The sequence below is a fragment of the Euprymna scolopes genome, chromosome 32, assembly GCF_053919585.1.
Source record: "Euprymna scolopes isolate OS-2025 chromosome 32, ASM5391958v1, whole genome shotgun sequence".
NCBI classification, from domain to species: Eukaryota; Metazoa; Mollusca; class Cephalopoda; order Sepiida; family Sepiolidae; genus Euprymna; species Euprymna scolopes.
Window position 1 is genome coordinate 71739885 of NC_136513.1, and position 25408 is coordinate 71765292.

The 25408-nt window shown below is 33.4% G+C and overlaps 1 protein-coding gene across 7 annotated transcripts in view; it reads right to left on the bottom strand.

Moving 5' to 3' along the window:
- Nucleotides 1-9298: 9298 nt before the first annotated feature.
- The window catches only part of LOC145256429 (uncharacterized), a 160268-nt gene continuing 144158 nt past the window's right edge, over nucleotides 9299-25408 (bottom strand). For all 7 annotated transcript variants that reach the window (XM_080115319.1, XM_080115317.1, XM_080115318.1 and 4 more), the window contains 4 exons: nucleotides 19688-19765; nucleotides 18327-18521; nucleotides 13745-13855; nucleotides 9299-12586 (listed from right to left, as the gene is read on the bottom strand). In XM_080115319.1, the coding sequence (XP_079971445.1) occupies nucleotides 12419-12586; nucleotides 13745-13855; nucleotides 18327-18521; nucleotides 19688-19765 (552 nt within the window). In that variant the 3' untranslated portion in view covers nucleotides 9299-12418. The remainder of the gene's footprint in view (nucleotides 12587-13744; nucleotides 13856-18326; nucleotides 18522-19687; nucleotides 19766-25408) is intronic.

Below are 25408 nucleotides of genomic sequence, written 5' to 3' on the forward strand. Positions count from 1 at the left end.
TCGGGAACGCTGATCATGCAGTGATAATGGTTGAAATCGCCCTAAACTCTAGACCCAAAACTGAAGAGCCAGTGCTCAAAACAACGAGATATTATAATAAGGCTGACTGGGAAGCCATCAGGGAACTAATTAGAGATGCTCCATGGAAAAATATTTTCTCTCTCCCTGCTGAACAATGTGCAAACGAGACCACTGACTGGTTCAAAACTGCAATCGAAGCGCATGTTCCCATGCGGAAATTTTATAGTAAGCCCCTCTCTCCCCAATGGTTTACGTCGACTTGTGCAACTGCCATTGCTCAAAAGCAGCATGCATACCGTAGGTTTAACCGACATAAGTCCAGTTCAAACAGACTGAAGTATATAGAAGCTAGAAATAACGTTAAGAAAGAAATAGCGACAGCTAAGAGAGAATTTACGGAAACCACTAAAAAGTGCATCGAAGCACAAAAACTAGGAACTAGAGACTTCTGGAAAATCTACAACAGTGTAGTAAATAATGGGCAATCAACAATTCCCCCACTAACCAACAATCACGAGGTTGTCTCCTCAGCAACCGACAAGGCTAACATGCTTGCCAGTCGGTTTGCCTCAAACTCCACACTGGACCCTTCCAACCACCCCCTACCTGACTTTCCTATGCGGACAGACGCCACACTAGACGATCTGAAAACCACCCCTGCTCAGGTACATGCTATCATAAAAACCTTGACACCTCAAAAGCATGTGGACCCGATCTTATCCCAGCTGTGCTATTAAAAAAGTGCTCAGCCGAAGTAGCTCCAGTTCTCTCCAAACTCTACAACAAATGTCTTAATGAAGCCTGCTTTCCGGGCTGTTGGAAAACTGCTTCTGTTGTACCAGTATTCAAGAATTCTGGCGAAAGGACAGACCCATCAAATTATCGCCCCATTAGCCTCCTCCCACTTTTTGCCAAAATATTTGAGACCATAATTAACCATGCTCTAGTCCATCATCTTACAGATGCTAAACTACTGACTGACAAACAATATGGATTTAGACAAGCCCGTTCCACAGCAGACATCCTCACTGTGATCTCTGAACGTATATACCATTCACTGGACAAAGCGGGGGAAGGCAGAGCGGTAGCTCTAGATATATCTAAGGCTTTTGACAGGGTATGGCATGAGGGTCTCCTCAGTAAAATCAGATCATACGGTATCACTGGTAGAATACTTAACATAATTAAATCCTTCTTAGATAAGAGAAAAATCCAGGTAGTCCTCGACGGTCGCACATCTAAACAATATGATATAAATGCGGGAGTGCCCCAGGGTTCTATCCTTGGACCTCTATTGTTCCTGATATTCATAAATGACCTCCCCGACAACATTGCCTCTGAGATGGGTATATATGCTGATGACACTACACTCTATGGCAGACACGACAGGAAGACGAATGAACACATTTCTAAAGAAATGGCAGAAACACTAGAGGAAGACCTCCAATCTGTAGTGGAATGGGGACAAAAGTGGTTGGTCGCGTTCAATGCTGCCAAGACTAAACTAGTCTCATTCAATAATTACAAGAAACCCTCTCTACCACCCATAGCAATGGCCAACGACTCTTTATCTGAGAGTCCATCTTTCAAACTCCTTGGCCTAACGTTCACAGGAAACATGAGTTGGAACAATTACATTGAAGGCATTGCCAGGGCCGCTGCAAGAAAGGTAGGCTCTCTCTACCGTGCTAGAAAACTACTAACACCCGAAAGTATCCTGTACCTCTATAAGGCCACCATTCGCCCATGTATGGAGTATTGCTGCCACATCTGGGCTGGTGCATCTGCTACTAGTCTCTCGCTCCTTGACAAGGTTCAAAAGAGAGTCGCAAACCTGATAGGCCCTGAACTGGCATCTAAGCTTCAGCCTCTGTCCCATCGACGAAATGTTGCATCCCTCTGCCTTTTCTACAAGTATTTTAGTGGTGAATGCTCTGACGAACTGCAATCACTTGTGCCCCCACGACGCGAGCACCCTCGACAAACCCGACAGGCTACTAGATCCCACCCCCACACTGTAGCGGTCCCTAGATGTAAAAGATCTTTTTACTCCAATAGTTTCTTCCCCAGAACCGCAAGACTCTGGAATTCCATTCCAGGTCTCTGCTTCCCCAACAGTACTGACATGCAGAAGTTCAAGTGTAACGTGAACCGACACCTTGCTGCCCAAATCCCTACATAGTACCCCAGTAGTTGTTGCCCCTGATAGTAGCCCCCTACACCAAAGTGGCAATTTGCCTTGTTTGGGGTGAAAATGTAATAAAAAAAAAAATAAAAAAAATTACTCTCACTCGTGGTCGAGACGGTTAAGTTTTTTTTTTATTACTTCGCTTATTCTTTAGTTTACCCCCCTCCCCCATACACAGGTTTATTTATGCCATTTTTTTCCGTTTTGGATTTTTTTTTTTTTTTTACATGGTCTTTTTTATAATATTTAAGCAGGATTATTAATCACCCCCCCCCTGCATGCACACACCTACAAACACCCGGGCAAAGCCGGGTACCCCCCCCCCCCCGCTAGTCAACATCATAAAACAGGAACCAGCATTACAACTTCCATCATGAAACAAGCCAAATATTTTGGACAAGCCTGTCTGTGAGACAGAATCAAAAAACAAATCTGCTATGGAAATAGCCAAAAAGAGTCACCAAACACCTACTGACACCTTCCAACTGGAAGAATGGGCCAACAACTTGCCAATGAATTCACGCAGGACTATATAAATAAGAAAATCTCTATAGACTGGCTAAAAAGAGGATCGCTCAACTATGATCAGAAGAGGATAATAATGGCTGCCCAACATCAAGCTTGATGACCAATATTTTGGAGAAGATGAGTGGTCTCAGCAAATGAAAACAAGTGCAGGTTCTGCGACACAGAAGTAGAGTGTGAAACATTTGATAGCCAACTGTAAGATGGCTACTATACAATATAACACAACACAGTGGAGTGCATAAATATCTCCACTGGATGATCTGTAAAAAGTTGAATACCGAATGCAGCAGCAAGTCCTGGGAACATCTAATATATAAAAAGTGAAATGGGTGCGAGTGTTTTGCGTATGTCCATGAAAGGCTTTTTGCGTCGGAGTTCTCACGTCGGTGAGATTCCAGGAGAAGTTTTCGCATACTTCCTCAGATTCGCAAACAGACACGGTTTCTTTCGTTTTTTTTTTTTTTTTTTGATCGAGTTTTAAAAAATTCCCGCCGCCCCATCATGTTGTTTGTTTGTCTTTTTCATATAAATAAAGTGAAACTAATCAACCACAACTGCAACCGCCTGGCCTTCCAGGCTGGGATCACAGTGTAGTATGTTCCGACAGATACTGCAAAGACCATATGTGGGGGTAACTCCACATATCAGACCTTGGTCAATGTAGGGGCAACCCTTCATACCAGCAGTCCTACATACCAACAGTTACTATCCAGCTCCCATTTCCCACCAATCGGGAGCTGGTCCCCTTTTCCCTCCCCCCTCCTTCTCTCTCCACATTAAAAAGCGCCCTTGTGCCTAATTGGCTCAGGCAAAGATGATCAAAGTGTAGTATCTGTTCCGGCAGATGCTGCACTTAAGATAATTTGTACCAGTCAATGGAGGGGAAACCCTCTATACTGGGACAATTATTATTTTTGGTAACCAGAGTGCCCCCTTTTTGCCTACTTTTAGGGGAGCTGGTTTTTACCTCACATTAAAAACGGCCTTGTGCCTAATTTGCTCAGTGGGGGAGCAAATTAATACCATCTGTTCCGGCAGATGCTGCAAGCAAAGACCATTGCCCTTGTGGCAATCTTCTGGTCCATGTAGGGGCAACCCTATAAGGGCCAGCTGGCAAATCACTATCCAGCTCCCATTTCCCGTCTCTCGGGAGCTGGTCCCCTTTTCCCTTCCCCCTCCCCTTCACTCCTCACATTAAAAATCGGCCTTGTGCCTAATTTGCTCGGTGGAGGAGCAAATAAATATCGCCGGGATCACAGTGTAGTATCTGTTCTGATGCTTAAATCAATTGGGCCTCAGTCAATGTGGAAAGACCCTTCATATCGAGACAATTGGTATTTATTTGGACACTGCCAGCCAGAGAGTCCCCTTTTTGAGGAGCTGCTTTTCCCCCCACATTAAAAATAACCTTTGTGGGAGGTTTAAAAGCAACGCCATTTCTGCAAGTCATCTTTTTGATTGAGTATGTTTAATTTGAACGCTTTACACTTCGGGTTGCGTCATGGCGTAACAGTAAGACGTCGGCTTTTCTTTCACTTTCTTTTCCACCTTCGTGTCACCGGTTCGAGCCTGCCTACTACCACATTTTTTTTTTTTTTTTTTTTTGCACCTACAAACATCCAAGCAACGCTGGGCACCCAGGCTAGCATATGAGAAAGAACAGTTGGAAATAGGTTATACACCATCCACTATGACAATGCTAATCTTACATCTATGAACCTAGAAAATCGAGCTATTGAATTTGACAGTGATTTGCGGCAAGGAGGAGAAAGAAGCAACCTTAGTAGAAGTTACTGTCCCCAATAATGCTGGATTAAACAGAGATGAGAGGGAAAAGATGACAAAATACTGAGGTCTTATGTACGACATGAAAAGAAACTGGAATCTTAGGAAAATCTCCATCATTCCAATAATTATAAGAGCAACCAGATTCATGAAAAAGAATTTCAAAAACTACCGGGCAAATATACCCTGTGAACCAAGTACAAGAGAGATTCAAACAATTGCACTTAAAGGGATCGTTAGAATCTTTAAAAGGTCTCTCAGTTGGAATGTATGAAGTAGCAGACGGATGTTTGGCATCCGGTAGAACAAAATGATAAAAAAAAAAATCTATATTTTCAAAGCAAAGAATGAATAAAATAATTTCTCAAAAGATGCTATATTTTATCTCTTTGTTATTAAAAAAAATTTTTACAGAAATATTTCTTCAGGGCAGCACTGGCTATCCCTGCTTGTATATTTTATTTGTGGTGTTTGTTGTCAATTAAGCAACGTTGGTTAGTATTAAAATTTGAGTATTCCAGGTGCTATATGTGCTCTCCACTTATCTTGGCATTGTTTCCAGTCGTCCTGGACCTCTCTTTGCCAGTGGACTCAAGCAGTGCCAATTCTGGAGAGGTGTGGTTAGAGATTGCACAACCCTTGCCTCATAATTACATGTGCAGCTACCCTTTTAGGGATATCCATTGTCTTTTGAGACTGAACAGAGGTTTCCTGCCTTCCTTTCCTGTTGTCACTTGAATTGACAAATCCATAAACAACAAATATAATGTCTTACTGAGTTTATTTATAAACTAGCACTTCAGCCCGGTGTTGCCTGAGTGTTTGGAGGTGTATGTTGAGAAGCAAAAAAAAAAAAAAGTGGTAGTAGGAAGGCAGGCTCGAACCCGTACTGCGAAGGAGGAAAAGAATGGGGAAAATAACGTGACGTCTTTGCTGTTACGACCACCGCCAAACCGGAAGTGATGTAGGTTTTAATTAAGGCTAGACAATCGAAAAGAGGGGATGACTTTTGAAAATATCAGCGAAAAAAGCAACCCCTCCCTGTAGAAAAGTGGCCAGTTGAAGGTGAAGAAATTAATCTTTTTAGCCAATTTTTCTATATTTGTCGTCTGAAAGGTCGAGCTTAAAAACGATACTGATCTTGTGAAAATCCATCGCCTCTGTCGAAAGTTTTAGGCAGACATGCAAACATACATACATACATACATTTATATATTGGTAGCTAGAATTTTCGACCCAAACCGATTAAAAAGCTTGCCCTATCTCTGAATACCCTTTATGTAAAATTTCAAATGTTTAGACCAGAAATTGTCTGAGTAATTTGGTAGAGACTGCAGAGGTCAAATTTTTTAAAACTTTTACCCCTATTATGACCCATTAAAATTTATTGTTTTGGGCTCAAATCAATTTATTAAGTTAGATCCTTGTCCAAGAAACCTATATCTAAAATTTCATGTGTTTACACCCAAAATTGTCAGAGGGGTTTGGTAGAGTTCTCAAAGGTCAAATCATTGAACTTTGACCCCTTAACAGCCAAATTTCTGGCCGAAAACGGATTACAAAGATTTTCCCAAATCTCAGTACCCTGTTTATCAAATTTCAAGTCTGTAGACTGAAAATTGATAGAGATATTGTGTAGGGAAATGCACACAGACAGACACTTTCACTTTTATAGATATACTAGCATGGGTGCCCGGTATTGCCCGGGTGTTTGGAGGTGTATGGTAAGCAAAAAAAAAAAAAAAATCAATTTTTTTAAACTTTGACCCCTATCATAACCCCTTAACATTTATTGGTTCGGGTTCAAATCAAGTTATTAAGTTAGATCCATGTCTAAGGAACCTATATCTAAAATTTCAAGTTTGTAGACCCAAAATTGTCAGGAGTTTGGTAGAGTTCTCAAAGGTCAAATCATTGAACTTTGACCTCTTAACAGCCAAATTTCTGGCTGAAAACCGATCACATAGATTTTCCCAAATCTCAGTACCCTGTATATCGAATTTCGAGTCTGTTGATTAAAAATTGACAGAGTTATTGCATAGGGAAATGTACACAGACACACAAACAGACAGACAGACACGTTCACTTTTATAGATAGATTAAAAATAAAAAATGGCAACATGGCTTTCAGTATTGCAAGTTGTACTGTTACATATTGAATGGGTAAATCAGCTCACATATTGTTTAGTTAAGATGAGTTATGTTGAGAATAATAGGAAATGTGGCAGATGGAGTGCCAGCAAAGATCAATGTGCTGAATCCAAGTGAATCCAAGTGAATAGTGGCAAAGTGTAGGAACATGTGATCCAACTGATATGAGGTTGTATATAAGTGAGAGAGATTTTTAGTCAGACACATTAAGAAACGACGGTGGTTGCTAAGAATTACCCTTGTATTGGAAAATAAAAATACAGAAAACTCTTTATAATGTACCATGACCAAACAAAAATATTGGTTTCCAAAAATCACGTTACTTGATAAAGTTATGATCTTTTTGTTGCGTAACAAGTATGTACATCAAAACTAATTGGAATGCTTATTGAGATGAGTATCATTTATATTAGTTGTTGTTTCGCAATGTTTTGGCCAACTATTCCTCTGGCCTTCGTCAGATGGTTATATCATTTCAATAAACATTTCAATTAATTAAATAATATGTACTATTCGGTACGGACACGATAATGGAAGATCAGATAATAAATAAACATGGATTTATAAGACCAAAAAGTCCAACCTTGATTACCCTTCGGGGCCCATGGTACAGTGGATAGAGACGTTGAATCTCTACGGTTCCAGATGAGAATTGTCTGAAGATATCGGTTTCAATCCTACCCAAAGCCGGCCAGAGGATTAGTTGGCCAAAACATAGTGAGATGACAACAACTATGGAAGGCAGTAATTGCTGAGGATGAAGTTAGGAGATTTGGAGTTCCTATCCTGTCGTGGTTATCACCTGACGAAGGCCAGAGAAATAGTTGGCCGACACGTCGTGAAACAACAACTAAAAGATGAGGATATGGGATGAGTAATTAATTCATTTATTTGTGATGAGTAATTAATTCATTTATTTGTAGACTGTTATCCTCATCTTCATAATTGTATGTTTCACCATGTTTCGGCCAACTATTTCTCTGGCCTTCTCCAGTTGATTAACCGCAACGGGATAAAAATGCTGAGTCTTGTAACTATATCCTCAGCAATTACTACCTTCCATAGTTATCGTCTCATCACATTTTGGCCAACTAATCCTCTGGCCTGCTTTGGGTAGAATTGAAATCCCTATCTTCAGACAATACTCACCTGGAACCATAGAGATTCAATGCCTCTATCCACTGCACCACAGGCCCCAAAAGGCTATGTTTCAGTCAATTATTCCTCTGGCGCAGTGGACAGAGGTGTTGAATCTCTACAATTCCAGGTGAGCATTGTCTGAAAATAAGGATTTCAATTTTACCCAAAGCAGGCCAGAGGATTAGTTGGCCAAAATGTGATGAGACAATAAAAACAATGAAGATGAGGATAACAGTCCACAAATAAATAAATATCAAAGCTTTTTTTTTTTTTGTATTTTTTGCTTCTTAATATTGGTGGAATTCTTTGTATTTTTTGCTTCTTAATATTGGTGGAATTCTGGATAAGCATTGAATAACTTACTGATCCTCAATAAATGATGAGCGTCTTCGAATGTGTAGTCCAACATATTTCTCCCGCATGCCACTGACCAGAATCAAGGCAGCATCATCTACCAAATAAAATGGTCCTTCTAGAAATGTGAAACAAATTCAGTACCTTTCCTTTCTTTTGCTAGCCGTGGCGCAACTCTTTGATTATATGGACAATCTACGATGAAGTTATCTTCAGTCATTGGAAAATATGTGCAGCAAAACTAAAAATATTTAATAGAATTGTCTGTAACAAATGGATGGAATAAGGGGAATGTAACGATGGACAAGTTTTTACATTCAGTCGCAGGCAATGCTAGTTATGCCTGCTTGTATAAATGTTGCGTTGTGGCATGGTGTTCATATATACATCATGTGATTGTGTTACTAAATGTCTATTGTGTGGGGTTCTTCACTATCTGAACCCGAAGTTATCGTGCTGCAGTCTATGTATGTTCCGTGATCGTCTAAATGTGTTGCGTGCGTGTGTGTCAGACTTATGTCATAAATGTATTTCGACATACTTCATCAACTTTTCAACTGCGTCGTCGGTCTTTTGGTCCACCTGGAATTTCACCTATTCTTGGATGAAATCTGGAACCTGTGCATTCCAACTCCAAGACGATGGTTGGTTTTATATAGTTTTTATTCAGTTTCCAGGTGTTGATCGCAGAACCATAGAAAGTGAATACCTTTGCTTGGGTGGTTAATTCTAGGTTTCCATTCTAAGACACGTCAGCTCACTCCCCGGTCAGGGGGGACAACCTGTTAAACCATCCACCCTGCTCAACGTCTAAATTCTAACTTCTCTATGTCCAGCCAACCTGAACACGTGACAAAAAAAAAATATGTCCTGCCAGACAGCTATTTTAGAGCTTCCAGTGTAACTTGTCCATTTTACACCTCAATATGTTTTGACAACTTTTATCAAAACATAGCTTCACATCTCATCTCTTGTTTATCTCGCCAGTTAAATAAATAGCTAGATTGAGATAGATAGATTGAGATAGATACACAACAGATAGATAAATAACAGATAATTTCTCGTGTTCCACAATTATATAACATAAATACAAAGAAATAAATTTTAAAAAATGCAACAACAAGAGTAGAATGTTTTTTTAAAAATTTATTTTAGTTTGTATGTACATTTTTGTATAAATCTTCAAATATTTATAAGCAAAAAAAACATGGATGACTTTTTTTTTTTAAGCCTAAAAGGATTTCTTGCATAATAAAAAAAAAAAAAATTTTCTTGGCTTTGTTTTTCGTATTGTAAGATGAATGACTTCATGGATAGGTGTTGAGATCACACGCACACCACGCGTGGGAACATTTATGGCAACATTTGGAAGAGTGGGAAATTTTAGAAGCAATAAATGCAGTTTGAAAAGTTTAACAATTTAAATTATAGTTAAAAAAAAAAAATAATCGCATTATTAAGTGAATGGAAAGGAATCTTTAAATTGAAAAACATGTTATTATTTCTATATAAGGCCAGGTATGTTTATATATTATAGGATTCACTCCTAAACTAATTAACCAATCATTATGAATTTTAAAAGACAGCTGCTAGGCATAATAGGTAGTAATATGAGTTATGTTTAGTTTAATTAGTTTTATGCAAGGGGGGGGGGCGAAAGCCCTTTACGAAAATTGAGATATTTCCAATTTTTGTGAAATTTTAACAATAATATAAGACATCGATTAATAAATATTCCTAACATTTTTGTAAGAGTATTTTAAAGTTTAAGAAGCATAATATGGGCAAAACCACCATTTTGAATATTTAAATATTTTAGATATGCATTAAATTTAATCTCTAGTTATTATTATTATTTCCCTGAACTTTAATTTCATTTTAAGCTTAAGCCTCAAATTTTAGACATTTTAGGTATTAAAAATCATGTAATAGATTTTGATAAAGATTAGAATAAGGATTCTAGACATAAAGTTAAGTATCCTTATATGTTGGGTTTAAACTTCATAAAGGGACATAAAATTGGTGCAAAACTGTTCTGTTTGGGAAATTAATTTTACCCATCCTGGGACAGGTATCCTCCTTCTTATATGTTATTATGCATTTTTTACATAAACAGAATTTGATTTATTTTTAGTTACAATCTGAAGACTAAACATTAATAAACCACGTCAATAAATCCTAGTCGATTCTTCATAAAAATCTTTTTGAATTCCATTAGCTGTACCACTAACGGACTAATGTTAACAGAATTGTGGAGGTTTTTAGTTCTCTCCCACTGCAAGAACTTAGACACCAGGGTCGGAAAGTGGGATTGAGAAGTCACTGTCTCTGAAGAGGAACTCTCTGACCTACAAAAAGTGCCTGGGTAGCCTCATCAGCATTTCCTGGTAAAGACGCCTCAGGCGATTAGCAATACACTAACCCCTTCTCAAAGAGAGACGGCAAAGCCTGGGAAGGTGGACCTTCTAAAACTGCCCAAGCTAAGCATTACACCACAATCAACAGGTATCAGATCATTACTCTGTTGATTTTGGGGCTGAGGATATCCTAGCCGGATTTAAAACTGGTTCGTATTGCCTCAAAAACGTTGAGCTTCGTCAGTAATTTGATTTAGGTGTACCAGAAATTTGTGAGGATACTCGACGTCAGTCATATTTTTAATTTCCAAAGAATCAACAGGTAATCTGAATATTGGAAAACTTTAAAACAAGGAATCAAATCTCTATTTACTCGCCCCATCGTGAGGACAAAGTTAAACACAAACTTGATTTTAATGTGGGGAAAATTTAGCTTCTCAAAAAGGAGAACTCTCGATTTGAACAAAAATAAAAATTGTCTTAGTTGGAGTCCGAATCAAATATTTTGTAATTTTGTGGGTTGGATTCGAACCTTGTGCCATTCGTTTTTTTTTTTTTATCTTGCTTATAAAATATGGAAGAATTTTTTTTTTTCCTTTTTGTTTATAATTCTGTGATCTATTTTTATATTTACAATAAGTGACCTCTGATGAAAGACTTGGTTCTTGAAAATTAGAAAAATTTTTAAATGTTTACACCAGACCTTTCCAAAATGGAGGTCACATTCCTCACCAAAAAATGTTAGCAGGACTGCAAGTAAAAAAAAAAAAAAATGGTTCTCATCGCCTCACAAACTTCGAGCTTCGTCAGTACTTTGATTTAGGCATATCAGATGATGTGAGTTTGGAGGTGGCTACCTTGGAGGTTTTAGGGGTAGGGAAAGTGATGCAATTGTTCTGACAGAAATTGAACATGGGATGATAAATCCACAGTCCGTGCCTGTAACCACACCACTTCCACTTACACACACACACACACACACACACACACACACACACACACACAATTATGTATAATATATTTATATATTATTATTATTTCATGTGTCCACATAAGATGTTATGAGGAGATGTATTTTATGTATCAATTTTCAGTATTTTTTTAACAGTGCTCAATACTGTATAGTCAAGTAGAGCTAGATAGTAAGTTATGAAAATATATGGCAATTAAGCTACATAGAATCTTCCGCATTTCATCTCCATAAGGAATTTCCAAGCTAAAATGCCTTATTTTTAGTCTGACGATTCCTTCCAGAGATTAAACATGGAAGATTCTATGCAATTAAGTTGCATAACTTTATATATATATATATATATATATATATATATATATATATATATATATATACTGAGAGAGAGAGAGAATTGGTCAAAGTACACTCTATTAAGCGAAGACTGAATAATTCTTTGAATGAGACAATGTCTCTTGAATCTCACTCTGGCCACCATATCGAAGGGGCTATTATAATTAACGACCCCTTCATGGATACAACTTCAAATTCTGTCAGCATATAGGTTTATATATATATATATATATATATATATATATATATATATATATATATGATGATGAAAAATAAAATTGAATAAATTACAATATTTTTCTTTGAAAATCCACAGGATAAGATTTTTTCTGTGTTATAATTCACTGTTTGAATTTTAGGTGGATAAATAAATATCATAACTTATTTACTTTCTTATTAATCATTTATTAACCTTTGTTGAGATATATATATATATATATATATATATATATATATATATATATATATATGTATGTATGTATGTATGTATAAAAGTCTCTGCCACCTTCAAAAGATGATGATGATGTCAAAAATAAAAATATTTAATGAGGATGATTCAATTATTTTCAAAGTGTAAATGTCTGCTGCCGCTCAGTAATTCGTCTGCGGACATAACCACAAATGAATTGTGCAAACTTTGACTGAATATTTTTGTTGTTGTTGTCCATAACAAAGACACCTAAATTGATGATTCTTTTTTACCAGCTGAGTTGATTGACCTCCTCGCGTCGAACAACTGCCACCAATGGCAATATAATCCTGTCGAAAATAGAAAAGATTTTATATAATTTTTTTTTTTTTTACTTATTTGTAAAATTTAACAAAAATTTTGCATCTTTAAATAATTTGTGATATGAATACAAAAGAATGGTTGGAAAGAATGGAAATCAGTTTGTGAAAGTCGTCCAATATATGCTAGCATGTAAAACAAATGCTGACTCGAATGTGTTGTTCATGATGATCATCATAATAATGATGGTGGATGTTAACTTGACCAGTATTAGAAAAAGTGTATTTGATTTTTGTTTTAAAATAAAACCTTTTCTTTTATGATATTTGTATATTTTTGAGATGAGGATTGATAATTATTATTTGTATTATTTTGATTGTTTGGATTATTGTTCTCATCTTGGTTGTTTTTTTTCCACAATGTTTCAGTTGATGTAACCCCCGACTGTCTTCAGGTACATTCACACTGGATGATTTTGGTGAATACAAACATCATATCAAAAAAAACAGAATGAACCCAGATTTATTAAAAACAGAAATAGACTTAGTGCTAATTATATTTTGAATTTCTAACGGCTATGTTTGTGAGGGAAGCAAAAAAGATTTTTAACCATTCACCAATAACATTCAGTGTGAATGCACCTGAAAATGGTCGGAGGTTAGATTTGCCAAAACGTTGTAGAAAAAACAACCAAGATGAGAATAATAGTCCAAACAGTGAAACTAAAACAAAAAAAAACTTTTTTTTTGTTTTGTAAATCAGTCAATTAACTCTGAAATCTGAAATTAATCAAATCTTCATCAAAATAAATTTCTTTTGTTCAAACATCCTATGAGATAGTCTATATTATATTTCTCTTTGTTTTCTGTCTGTCCATTCCACTTTTTCTCAGAAACAACCGGTCTGATCTGGCTGAAATTTTGTATGGATTTTTATTATGATAAAGTACAGTGAACGAAGTATCTGTTCGATTTACAGTTAGGGGTTAATAAGTATTAGTCATCACAATACCATGCTGACTCTAAAAGCTTTCTCAGAAACTACTGGTCCGATCTGGCTGAAATTTATCTGTTTAATGTACAGCAAGGAATTAATATTTAATTAAGAAATGAACACAAATTTAATCATATTCAACCATATTATATAGCAGAAAATAGGGTTGTTAAAAAACACGTTTGTATACTTACTTTATAAATAGGATCTGAAGGAATCCAAATGGTTGATGTGACTTCATCATTACTGTAATCTGTGACATTTCTAAATTGACATTTTGTTAAATCCACAGAACCAGGAGGACCCTAAAAAAGAGAAAAACAATGCTGTAGGTTTTATCTGTCAAAATTTTATTTATATATATATATTATATATATATATATATATATATATATATATATATATATATATATATATATATATATATATTAAGGCAATCATGAAGGGAAGACGTAACCCTTCGGAATTCATTTTATTTAAAAAAAAAAAAAAAGACAGAGGAGAAAAGGAAAATGGATAGCGACTAAAAAATAAAAGTAGGGAAATAAAAAAAAAAAAAAATCGAAACGAGTCAATTGACATGTTTCGCCCTCACTTATCAGAATTGGAATTGAGGGATTTATTTTTTAGTAATTTGTTTTCCTTAATGATAAAATCTAAAAAAATTTCCCTACTTTTATTTTTTAGTCACTATCCATTTTCCTTTTCTCCTCGGTCTTTTTTTTTTTTTAAATATAAAATGAATTCTGAAGGAATACATCTTCCCTTCATGATTGCCTTAATAAAGTTTTGTACCCCATAGGAAATCATGAAATATATATATATATATATATATATATATATATATATATATATATATATATATATATACACACACACATATATATATATATATATATATATATATATATATATATATATATATATATATATATATATATATATTCAATGAAATACAAAAATGCCGTAGGATTACAGATTGTATAATACTGTAAAAATAAATTTCAAATAAACATTAGTATCAATATTTATAAGACGATCCCAAGCAGATAAAGAAAGCGCAATATGCGAGACAGAGCAATGATATGAATAGAAATTCTGAGTTAAATTATGTAGAATTACAACAAAATTTATTGTTTGACAAAGGAGTATAAATAATTGTTAAAGTTTTTTCCTTAATCCATGGATTTTCAATGAATGGCACATCTCATCGGAAAAAATGTCATTAGCAAAATAGATGTGGGTAATTACAAAGTTTGTTTATTAGAACAGAAATTGAAAATGACAATTGAAATGATAGTGCAAAAAGGATACTTAAAGTTGAAGTAATAAAAACAGTTGTAAAATCCACTGGCAATACTGGTATATTCTAGAATGAATTGTGTTTTTATTTTAATAACATAACTTGGATTTTATTTTTCAGCCTGGAATATACTATTAAAAAATAAGTATAATTCATTCTGGAATATACCAGGATTCATTGGATTTTACAATGGTTCCTCTCTCTCTCTCTCTCTATATATATATATATATATATATATATATATATATATATACTATATATATATATATATATATATATATATATATTACTATATTGTCCAATTTCTAATGTACACTCTTTAACCCTTATCCTTGAGTGGCCCTTGGCCTTGATAATGTGGTGATGCCTATGTAAAAAAAAAATATATATATATATATATATACTATATATATATATACTATATATATATATATACACTATATATATATATACTATATACTATATATATATATATACTATATATATATATATACACTATATATATATATACTATATACTATATATATATATATACTATATACTATATATATATAAACTATATATATATATATATATATATACTATATATATATATATATACTATATATATATACTATATACTATATATATATACTATATATATATATACTATATACTATATATATATATACTATATACTATATATATATATACTATATATATATACTATATACTATATATATATACTATATACTATATATATATATACTATATATATATACTATATATATATATATATACTATATATATATACTATATATATATATATACTATATATATACTATATATATGTATATACTATATATATATATATAGTATATATATATAGTATATATATATATATATAGTATATATATAGTATATATGTATATATATATATATATATATATATATATATATATATATACTAGCAAAAGTACCTGTCGTTGACTGGGTTCAAAAACAGCCTACAGAAAATGGACTCTGATTTATGAAAGTATGATAGGTTATGAAAAGGAAGGGTTGTAAAGAGATAGCTTCGAATTTGGGGGTATCAAAACCAAAGCAAAATATGATGAAAGTAAAAATAAAATAGATAAACCCCATAATTTATTATACTATACCTGTTCACACTGAAACACTTATCACAATATTCTGTGGATCTATATTAAAAAACCTTGTTAAACTTTGTGACATATTTCCATTCTATGGAGGTCAGGTGCGAACAAACACCCCATAGTTTTATTAAACCATATTTCTTTAAACTGAAACATAATTATCAAAGTATACTTACGCAGATAGATATGAAAAGTCTTTATTAAAGTTTGTACCTATTTTCATTCTATGTAGGCCAGGCGCGAACGTAAACCCCACAATTTTATTATACCATCCCTATTTAAGTTAAAACATACTTATCAAAGTATTATTATGTACATCTATATCAAAAACATTTTTTTTTAATTCTTAAATTTTTTATTTACATACTTTGTGGACCAGGCGTGTACGCAGGCCCCATAATTTTAATGAATCATCATTATGCCAGATCAAACATACCCATTCCTGTGTCTCGATACATCTGCTATCATTATATGTGATCAGTTTTCTATAATAGTCAACCATATAGGAGCCTATTCGTGACCAGACACACACAGACGTTCAGCTTTATATATATATATATATATATATATATATATATATATATATATATATATATATGTGTATATATATATATATATATATATATTCAGGATTTTTAGAATGATACAAAATTTTAATATCACAATTACGAAGGTAAGATTTTTTTTTATATTCATGATCAAAAAGTAGTAAGAAAGAAAAAAAAAAAAACAGATAACAAACGAGGGTGAAACTGGTTGGCTGATTTTTTTTTCCCTCTTATTACTTTTTAATTATGAATATTAAAAAAAATAAGTCTTACTTTCCTAATTGTGAGATTATATTCGGTGTGACTTGACTATTATGAAAATTCATATACATTTGATTTTTATAAATTCAAACAATTATTGGACAACAATTAATAAATATTTCCCAAATTTCAGTTTCTTTGGAGTATAAAAAGGGCATTTAAGAAGCATAATACAGGCAATACTTCCTATTTGAAAATTCAAATATTTCAGATTTGCAATGAATTTGAATCATGGTTATTAAACCCCAATTAAACAAAATTCCCTGAATTTCAATTTCTTCTGAAGTTTTAAATTTTAGACATTTTCTAAAATCCATATCATGCAATGAATTTTAACCAAAATTGGAATAAAGATTCTAGATATATGGTTTAGTATCATTATATCTTGCTTTTATGTGCTCATTATGAAGATTCAAATTAACAGAAATTAATTTTACCCATCCTCGGACGGCTATTTTTCAAGTAACTATATATATATATATATATATATATATATATATATATATATATATATATATATATATATATAAATAAGAGAAAGACAATTAAAACTGTAAGTTGAACTTTACGTAAACAAATTCTTGTTGAACTGTCCCCTTAAGTAATCCAATTTACCAAATTTCCACTACTAACGATTACTATATTATCCCACTGACTACTGTACACTCAGTAACTCTTATCCTCGAGTGGCTTCCGGGTCTTGATAAGTGGTGACCCCTTTGTAAAAAACAAAAATAAATAAAAAAAAAAAAAAACTTCTTACACACAACATAAAATGTTTCAAGTAAACTACATTTTCAAGCAAACTGAAATTTTGCTTTTCTTATATTTTCTGACGTGTTCATTTAATTTGCATATTTAGCGATAAAGATGTTATTTCAAACTTAAGCATGATAGATCAACATCAAGAACCCCTAATAGGGATATGTATATGCTGTAGCAATATTTAGATGTCAGTGTGCAAAAATAATTTTAAAATCAGAAAAATTTCCATGCAAGTTTAAATGTGAGCAGGAAGTTGTGTGAGGGGAAGAAGTCCCAAGTGACACGTAGTGATGAAGAAAGGAAAATTTTTCTTTTTAGCAAATAGGTATGCTAATTCAGATCACTCACAGCTCTCAAAGTTCTGTCTTCATTTACCTCCACCCCAGCAAATATGCAATGGGAAGTCTACATGTAACATCAAGGTTGCAGAGGAAGAATAAAAGATCGAGGAACGTGAGCCGTTAAGTGACAATGTTATTGGAGTTTATTTTTATTTTCTTTTATATTATACATTTTTGCAGCTAGTAGGAAAGGTAGGAAGACGGAAACTTTGGCTGCAATTTCAGAAAGACAACTAACTCATTCTGTCGATGATGTGGACTATAGATAAATCATGTGACTCAAAGGACACACTATGTTACATGGACATCTAAAATATAAATGCTAATATAAACAAATTTTTCTGAAATTCTTCAAACGTTTTATGTAGTTTCAAAGAATTTTTCAATAACAAAAAAAAAACAAAAAACAGTCAAATTCTTACCATTGGTCCTGGCATTTTGCTGAGGTTCAACATTTTCTCTTCCAACACTGATTGTGTTTTATGCAATTCATTTGACACATTCAATGCAAACTTGGAGACATTTTGCAGACTGGCATCCAAAGAAATTTCTAAAGAATTCATTGATAAGTTCAAGGCACGATTCAAATTTATTGTCTCATTTTCAAGAGAGTTCACCTGAAATACGAAAATCATTTGTTTTAAAGTTGAACATTTCAAGTAAACTTCAATCACAACATTGGTATCAAATATACTAATTTGGTAATGGAAATCGCTCCAGACACAGCATGAAGCCGCTTGATGTAAGGAGCTAAAAAAAAGGTAACTTAAGCAGATTATGCACCATGCTTTATTTTAAATAGAATTTTCATGTTAAATTCAATTTTTATGGTATTTTTTAAATCAATTTTTACAGTACTTTTTGTTTATTAAATTGTTAAGTGAAATACAGAATAGTTACAAAACTCCCCCTTCCCTATGTTAAGAATGGGTTTCTAAATTTGAATGTTATTATTTTAGCATGGTGCATATTCTGCATAAGTGCCTAAAAACACTACTTCAAGGTCAGAATTTAGCCAACAATAAGTGTAAAATAGACTCCTACAGCAATTCTTATCCCTTAGTCAGAAATATTGCTTATGGAATGTGAGGATTAAAGGACAAAATAAAAGAAGTGAGAATTACACGACTGTCTAAAATAAACCCAAGGTCCGCTTTCGACTTTCTTTTACAAAAGACTAGTAATGGTTTTTATTAAAGAAAATAGATTTTTTGTTCAGTAGTTTTATTCTTAATTAAATGATAGAGTGATTAACTGATTAACAAGCTTTTCATGTTGCGAGTTATTTTATGCTGAAAATAGTTTTAAATAATTTTACAAGAATCTGAAGTTAGATATGTTTCTTGGTTTGGGTAGGAATTTTGAATTATTTTTTCAGACTTGAAGTAGACAGCTTCATAGAGGTACATGGTTTGTTTTATTTGTAATCATTTTTAGCTTTCCTCGATTTTGTTATATAGACCAGCTTCTTTTAAATATTCAAGTATTTTTGTAGGTTTTACTTGGAGGAATATTTCTTTTAAGTTTGTTTCTTTGTAGGATTTTTGGCAAATTCGTTTTTCTCTCTGGTTGGTTAATTTTAATGCATCTAAAACTAAAATTCTATCTTTCCATCATCAATGCTCTGGCCCCCATCTGGCTCCAATTGAAATGAGTGGCTCCCGGCTTGAGGAAGCACCATGTTTAAACAAACTCCTAGGACTGACCTTTACTTTTGATCTGAAGAATATTTGGGACTGACCTTTACTTTTGGTCTGAAGAATATTTGAAAAATAAAACTTACACGGTGTGAAAGACCAGTCAAGACAATTGAAGAATCATTAGTTCCTGAAGTTGCCCAAAAAGCTACCAAACTTTGATACTGAAAAAGAAAAAGGATAATGATATCATTTTTATTTATTACTATCAGTGCTTCTGAGTCAGAATCAAAGGAAACATGGTAATGTTGTTAAAGTCAGTGTCAAAGGAAACATGGTGGTGTTGTTAAAGTCAGTGTCAAAGGAAACATGGTGGTGTTGTTAAAGTCAGAATCAAAGGAAACATGGTGGTGTTGTTAAAGTCAGTGTCAAAGGAAACATGGTGGTGTTGTTAAAGTCAGTGTCAAAGGAAACATGGTGGTGTTGTTAAAGTCAGTGTCAAAGGAAACATGGTGGTGTTGTTAAAGTCAGTGTCAAAGGATTACAGGATGTCTCAAAGAAAAAATATTATCAAAATCATTGCAGACACTTTTTGGTCATATTTTTCTTTTTAAAAAGCCCAATATCATTTAGTTTAGATTCAAAAATTGACAGTGAATTTTAATCACAATGAGCAATGGTAAAGTATCATAGTTCTGAGATTCTTACCATCTTTATGTACACCTGTAAAACTTGGACCTTAAATGCCAGACATGCTAAGAAACTGATTCATTTCCACATCACCTGCCTCTGAAAACTGATGCAAATCACATAGCAATACAAGATATCAGACACAGATTTTAGCCTGGTCAAGCCTTCCGTCAGTACACCATGTTGCAGCAGTGTCAGGTTTGTTGAGTAGATCATATATGTCATATCTCAGATTCAAGATTCATAAAATATTTCCTTTATGGTGAGCTGTCCAAAGGAAAAGGAATCATAGGAGGATAGCAGAAATAGTTTAAAGACAGCCTGAAGATCTACTTCAAACAATTTGGCTTTATTCCAACTAGTGGGAAAATCTAGCTCAAGACGAATGTTCCTGGCATACTGTAAGTCACAAAGAGACTATGCATTAAAAAATGCAAGAGGAAACACATTATTAGAAAAGATGAAGCACTTAGCATCTCTGCTACAGAATCATCTCACAAATGTCTCACACGCATCAGAGCTCAAATCCCACTGACCAGCCATCTTGTGACCCATAGAACAATTACATGATCATGGTCATCTTCACAAATGATGGACAAACATCATTGCTATTAAGCAAAGACAGTTTTTCTCCCATTTCATTAACATTAATAGCTTTAAGAAAACATACATAATTAAACATGCCTTATCAGTCATCTATTGCAGATATTGGTCTGGGTTCTGAAAAAATAAAAAATATATTTCCAATTGATTTTAAAATTTTTAGATTTTAGATATTTTAGTCACAGTTGTGTTTTCCATGATATAAGCATTGTTTAAATTTTCAAATAAAATATGTATGAAATACATTTATAAGCCAAATTACAAGCAATATCATGTAAAATAGGCAAATTACAGGCAATATCATGTAAAATAAACACATATTTATTTGTTTAAAATTATTATTTCGGTGATATGCATCATCTTCAAAATTTTATAGATTTTTTTTTCCTCGCCATGAAGGTAAATGATAGAAAAAGTTAGTATAGAGTTTGTGTGGTTTTTGTCTGTGCTTATATTTTCTAATATTGGAAGATTACATTCAAGATTCACTCAATAAGATTAAAAATGTTCTCACTGGCTTGAATTATCAATGATGTAATCTAGTAAAATGGCCAGTCTTATATAAATTGTCTCTTATTTTGTTCTGGATTTTCAATTTTTTTTATTTCATAAAAATAGAAGAAAAACTTTAAATATATATAGTTTTTTTTGGATATTAATATTAATTGAAAAACACAAAATTAATTGTCAAATAATTTGTGAGTAATTCTTTTCTTCTATCCATTTCACAGCTAAGCTATAAATAATATGAAGTTTAGAGTTTTAGTTTAAAAATCAAACTTTTTTTGTTATAAGTAATTTAAAGCCAACAATAAAGATTATTTTATTCTAAATTTTTGTAATAATTCTGCACTTTTTATTTAATCTCATATTACAATTATTATTTTTTAACTTTTCAATTAAGGCTGCAATTTAGAAGGTTACAAACCTCAAATTATTCGTTATTATTTATAATATGACTTTTGCAATTACTTTTTCGGTTATTAATGTCCGATTTAATTTTTTGTTTGTGTTTTATTTATACTTTTATAGCAGGTCGCCCGGCATTGCCCAGTCGAAAAATATGCTTAAATATGATATTTTGATTAATGCAGATTTTGTATTTAATTTTATATTATATTGGATCCAACATATAGTAATGATTTAAAAAACTGAAAAGAAAATGACTTGTGCGCCACCACCGAGAATTGAAACCAAAGCGTTTAGCTTACGATTTACTTTTTCCTTTGATGTTAATGCCTGAACTATGAAGACATATTTGCTACAAGGCTAAAAATTAAAACATGAACCAATAGCTATTACGTTATGAATGCATATTCGTAATGCCGTCGTTTGACCTTCACCTGGCAAATTCCATTTTTAAAAATTTTTACACTTTTGCACCAATTTTCCACAGCTAAAACCCAAATATAAAGTTTTGCATGGGTTCGAATACCTTGTATATTAAGTTTCATGTCTGTAGACCAAAAACTGACAGAGGAGTTTGGTGGGCAAAATCTTTTAAAAATATATATATATATATATATATATATATATATACACTAGCATTTCAGCCTGGCGTTGCCCGGGTGTTTGGATGTGTATGTTGAGCAAAAAAAAAAAAAAAGTGGTAGTAGGAAGGCAGGCTCAAACCCGTACCGCAAAGGAGGAAAAAAACGGGGAAAAAAAACCTGACATCTTTGCGGTTACGACTACCACCAAACCTGAAGTGACTCATGTTTAAATTAAGGCTAGACAATCGAAAAAAAATATCGGTGAAAAAAGCGACTCCCCCCCTGTAGAAAAGTGCCTAGTTGAAGGTGAAGATATTAATGTTTTTAGCCAATTTTTCTATATTTGTCTTATGAAAGGTCGAACTTTAAAACGATACTTATCTTGGTAAAATCCGTCGCCTTTGTCGAAAGTTTATGGCAGACATGCAAACATACATACATTTATATATTGGTAACTGAAAATTTTTGATCCAAACCAATGAAAAAGCTTGCCCTATCTCTGAATACCCTTTATGTAAAATTTCAAATGTTTAGACCAGAAATTTGGTAGAGACTGCAGAGGTCAAATTTTTTAAAACTTTGACCCCTATTATGACCCATTAACATTTATTGTTTTGGGCTCAAATCAAGTTATTAAGTTAGATCGATTTCCAAGGAACCTATATCTAAAATTTCAAGTGTTTACACCCAAAATTGTCAGAGGGGTTTGGTAGAGTTCTCAAAGGTCAAATCATTGAACTTTGATCCCTTAACAGCCAAATTTCTGGCCGAAAACCAATCACAAAGATTTTCACAAATCTCAGTACCCTGTATATCAAATTTCGAGTCTGTAGACTGAAAATTGACAAAGTTATTGCGTAGGGAAATGTATACACACAGACACACAGACACGTTCACTTTTATAGATATATAGATAGATACGCACACATAAATATATATAGAAAGAGGTTTGTGTTTACTGTAAACTTTTTACGCAAATATTACGCAAGTATAAATCATGTAGAATATCTGCATGAATATAATTACACGTAATAGTTAACTAAAGATGATCATACCATAAGAAAAATGAAAACCTATTGGGTAATTAATTAAAATGAATTTTTAAAAGAATATGCAAATTACACTAGTATAGTTACGCTTTAGTTGCCATTACACCTAGGCACACTTGGATCAATGTTGCCAACTAGATGTATACACAATTTATTTTTATTTTGGATTATTATTCTCATCTTTATTAGTTGTTGTTTTTCATCTTTTATTGGTTTGTTTATTCACAACGTTTCGGCCAACTATTGCTCTGGCCTTCGTCAGGTGGTAACCGTGACGGATAGGAACTTCGAATCTCCTAACTGCATTCTCAGCCATCACTTGGCCAAAATGTGGTGAGACGACAACAACTACGGATGGCAGTGATGGCTGAGAATGCAGTTAGGAGATTCGAAGTTCCTATCCGTCGCGGTTACCACCTGACGAAGGCCAGAGCAATAGTCGGCCGAAACGTTGTGAATAAACAAACCAATAAAAGATGAAAAACAACAACTAATAAAGATGAGAATAATAATCCGAAATAAAAATAAAATTAATATATATAATGCTCATTTCAAAAATGAATTCCAATTAAGGAATAATATATATACCAATCGGTACGGACCCGACTATGGAAGATCAGATAATAAATAAACGTGGATTTATAAGATCAAAGAATCCAACCTTGATCGCCCTTCGGGGCCCGTGGCACAGTTAATAGAGACATTGAATCTCTACAGTTCCAGATGAACATTGTCTGAAGATAGCGGTTTCAATCCCACCCAAAGCGTGCCAGAGGTTTACTTGGCCAAAATGTGGTGAGACGACAACAACTATGGATGGCAGTGATGGCTGAGAATGCAGTTAGGAGATTCGAAGTTCCTATCCGTCGCGGTTACCACCTGACGAAGGCCAGAGGAATAGTTGGCTGAAACGTTGTGAATAAACAAAACCAATAAAAGATGAAAAACAACAACTAATAAAGATGAGAATAATAGCCCGAAATAAAAATAAATTAATATATATAATGTTCATCTCAAAAATGAATTCCAATTAAGGAATAATATATATAGATATATACTCATGTATACATAAATATATATGGAAACAATTTTGTGTTTACTGTAAACTTTTTACGCAAATATTACACAAGTATAAATCATGTAGAATATCTGCATGAATATAATTACACGTAATAGTTAACTAAAGATGATCATCCCATAAGAAAAGCGAAAAAGACTAATAGGGAATTAATTAAAATGAATGTTTAAAAGAATATGCAAATTAGCTTGATCTTTTGCTTATGAATGCAATTCCACAAACCATATATAACAAAGTTGTATTTTCTTTTTAAATAAACAGAAAAAAGGTTCGCCTTTTTTCTTCTTGGCCTTTGGGCCAATATCTTTTTTCTGTTATCAAAGTGTAGTATCTGTTCCGGCAGATACTGCAAGCAAAGACCATATGTGGGGGCGACCCCACATATAAGACCTTGGTCAATGTAGGGGAAACCCTTCATACCAATTGTCACTATCCAGTTCTCTCTCGGGGGAACTGGTCCCCCTCCTCTCACTTTCCACAATAAAAAACGGCCTTGTGCCTAATTTGCTCAGTGGAGAAGCAAATGAATAACTAAATAAATAGAAAAAAGTGTTTTTAATATGAATATCAATACGCAAAAAAAAAATTTATAGGAGTATAGACTCATTTCAAACAAGACATTGTCACTGGAGCAAAAAAGGTTATCATCATAGAAGCCAAATTTATAAGGGAGCAACCCAATAGGGAGTTGGAGAGTAAGATGTTTGTTCACATCACATCTAAATGTCTGTATTTTGGTATAGTTGGGAAAACAGGGGATGTGGGGGGGATTCCAAAAGTAAGTAATTTGGAAAGTAGAAAATCATCTAGGGGCCTCTACAGAAAAGGAGTACGATTTGCAGCAGACTTGGCAGTATCTTCTAGATACTTATTCAATTTTATATTGCTTGAAAATGTCTGACTGATAAGTTTAAACTTTGGATTCTCAAGTAGGGTGTTATCGACCATGACAAT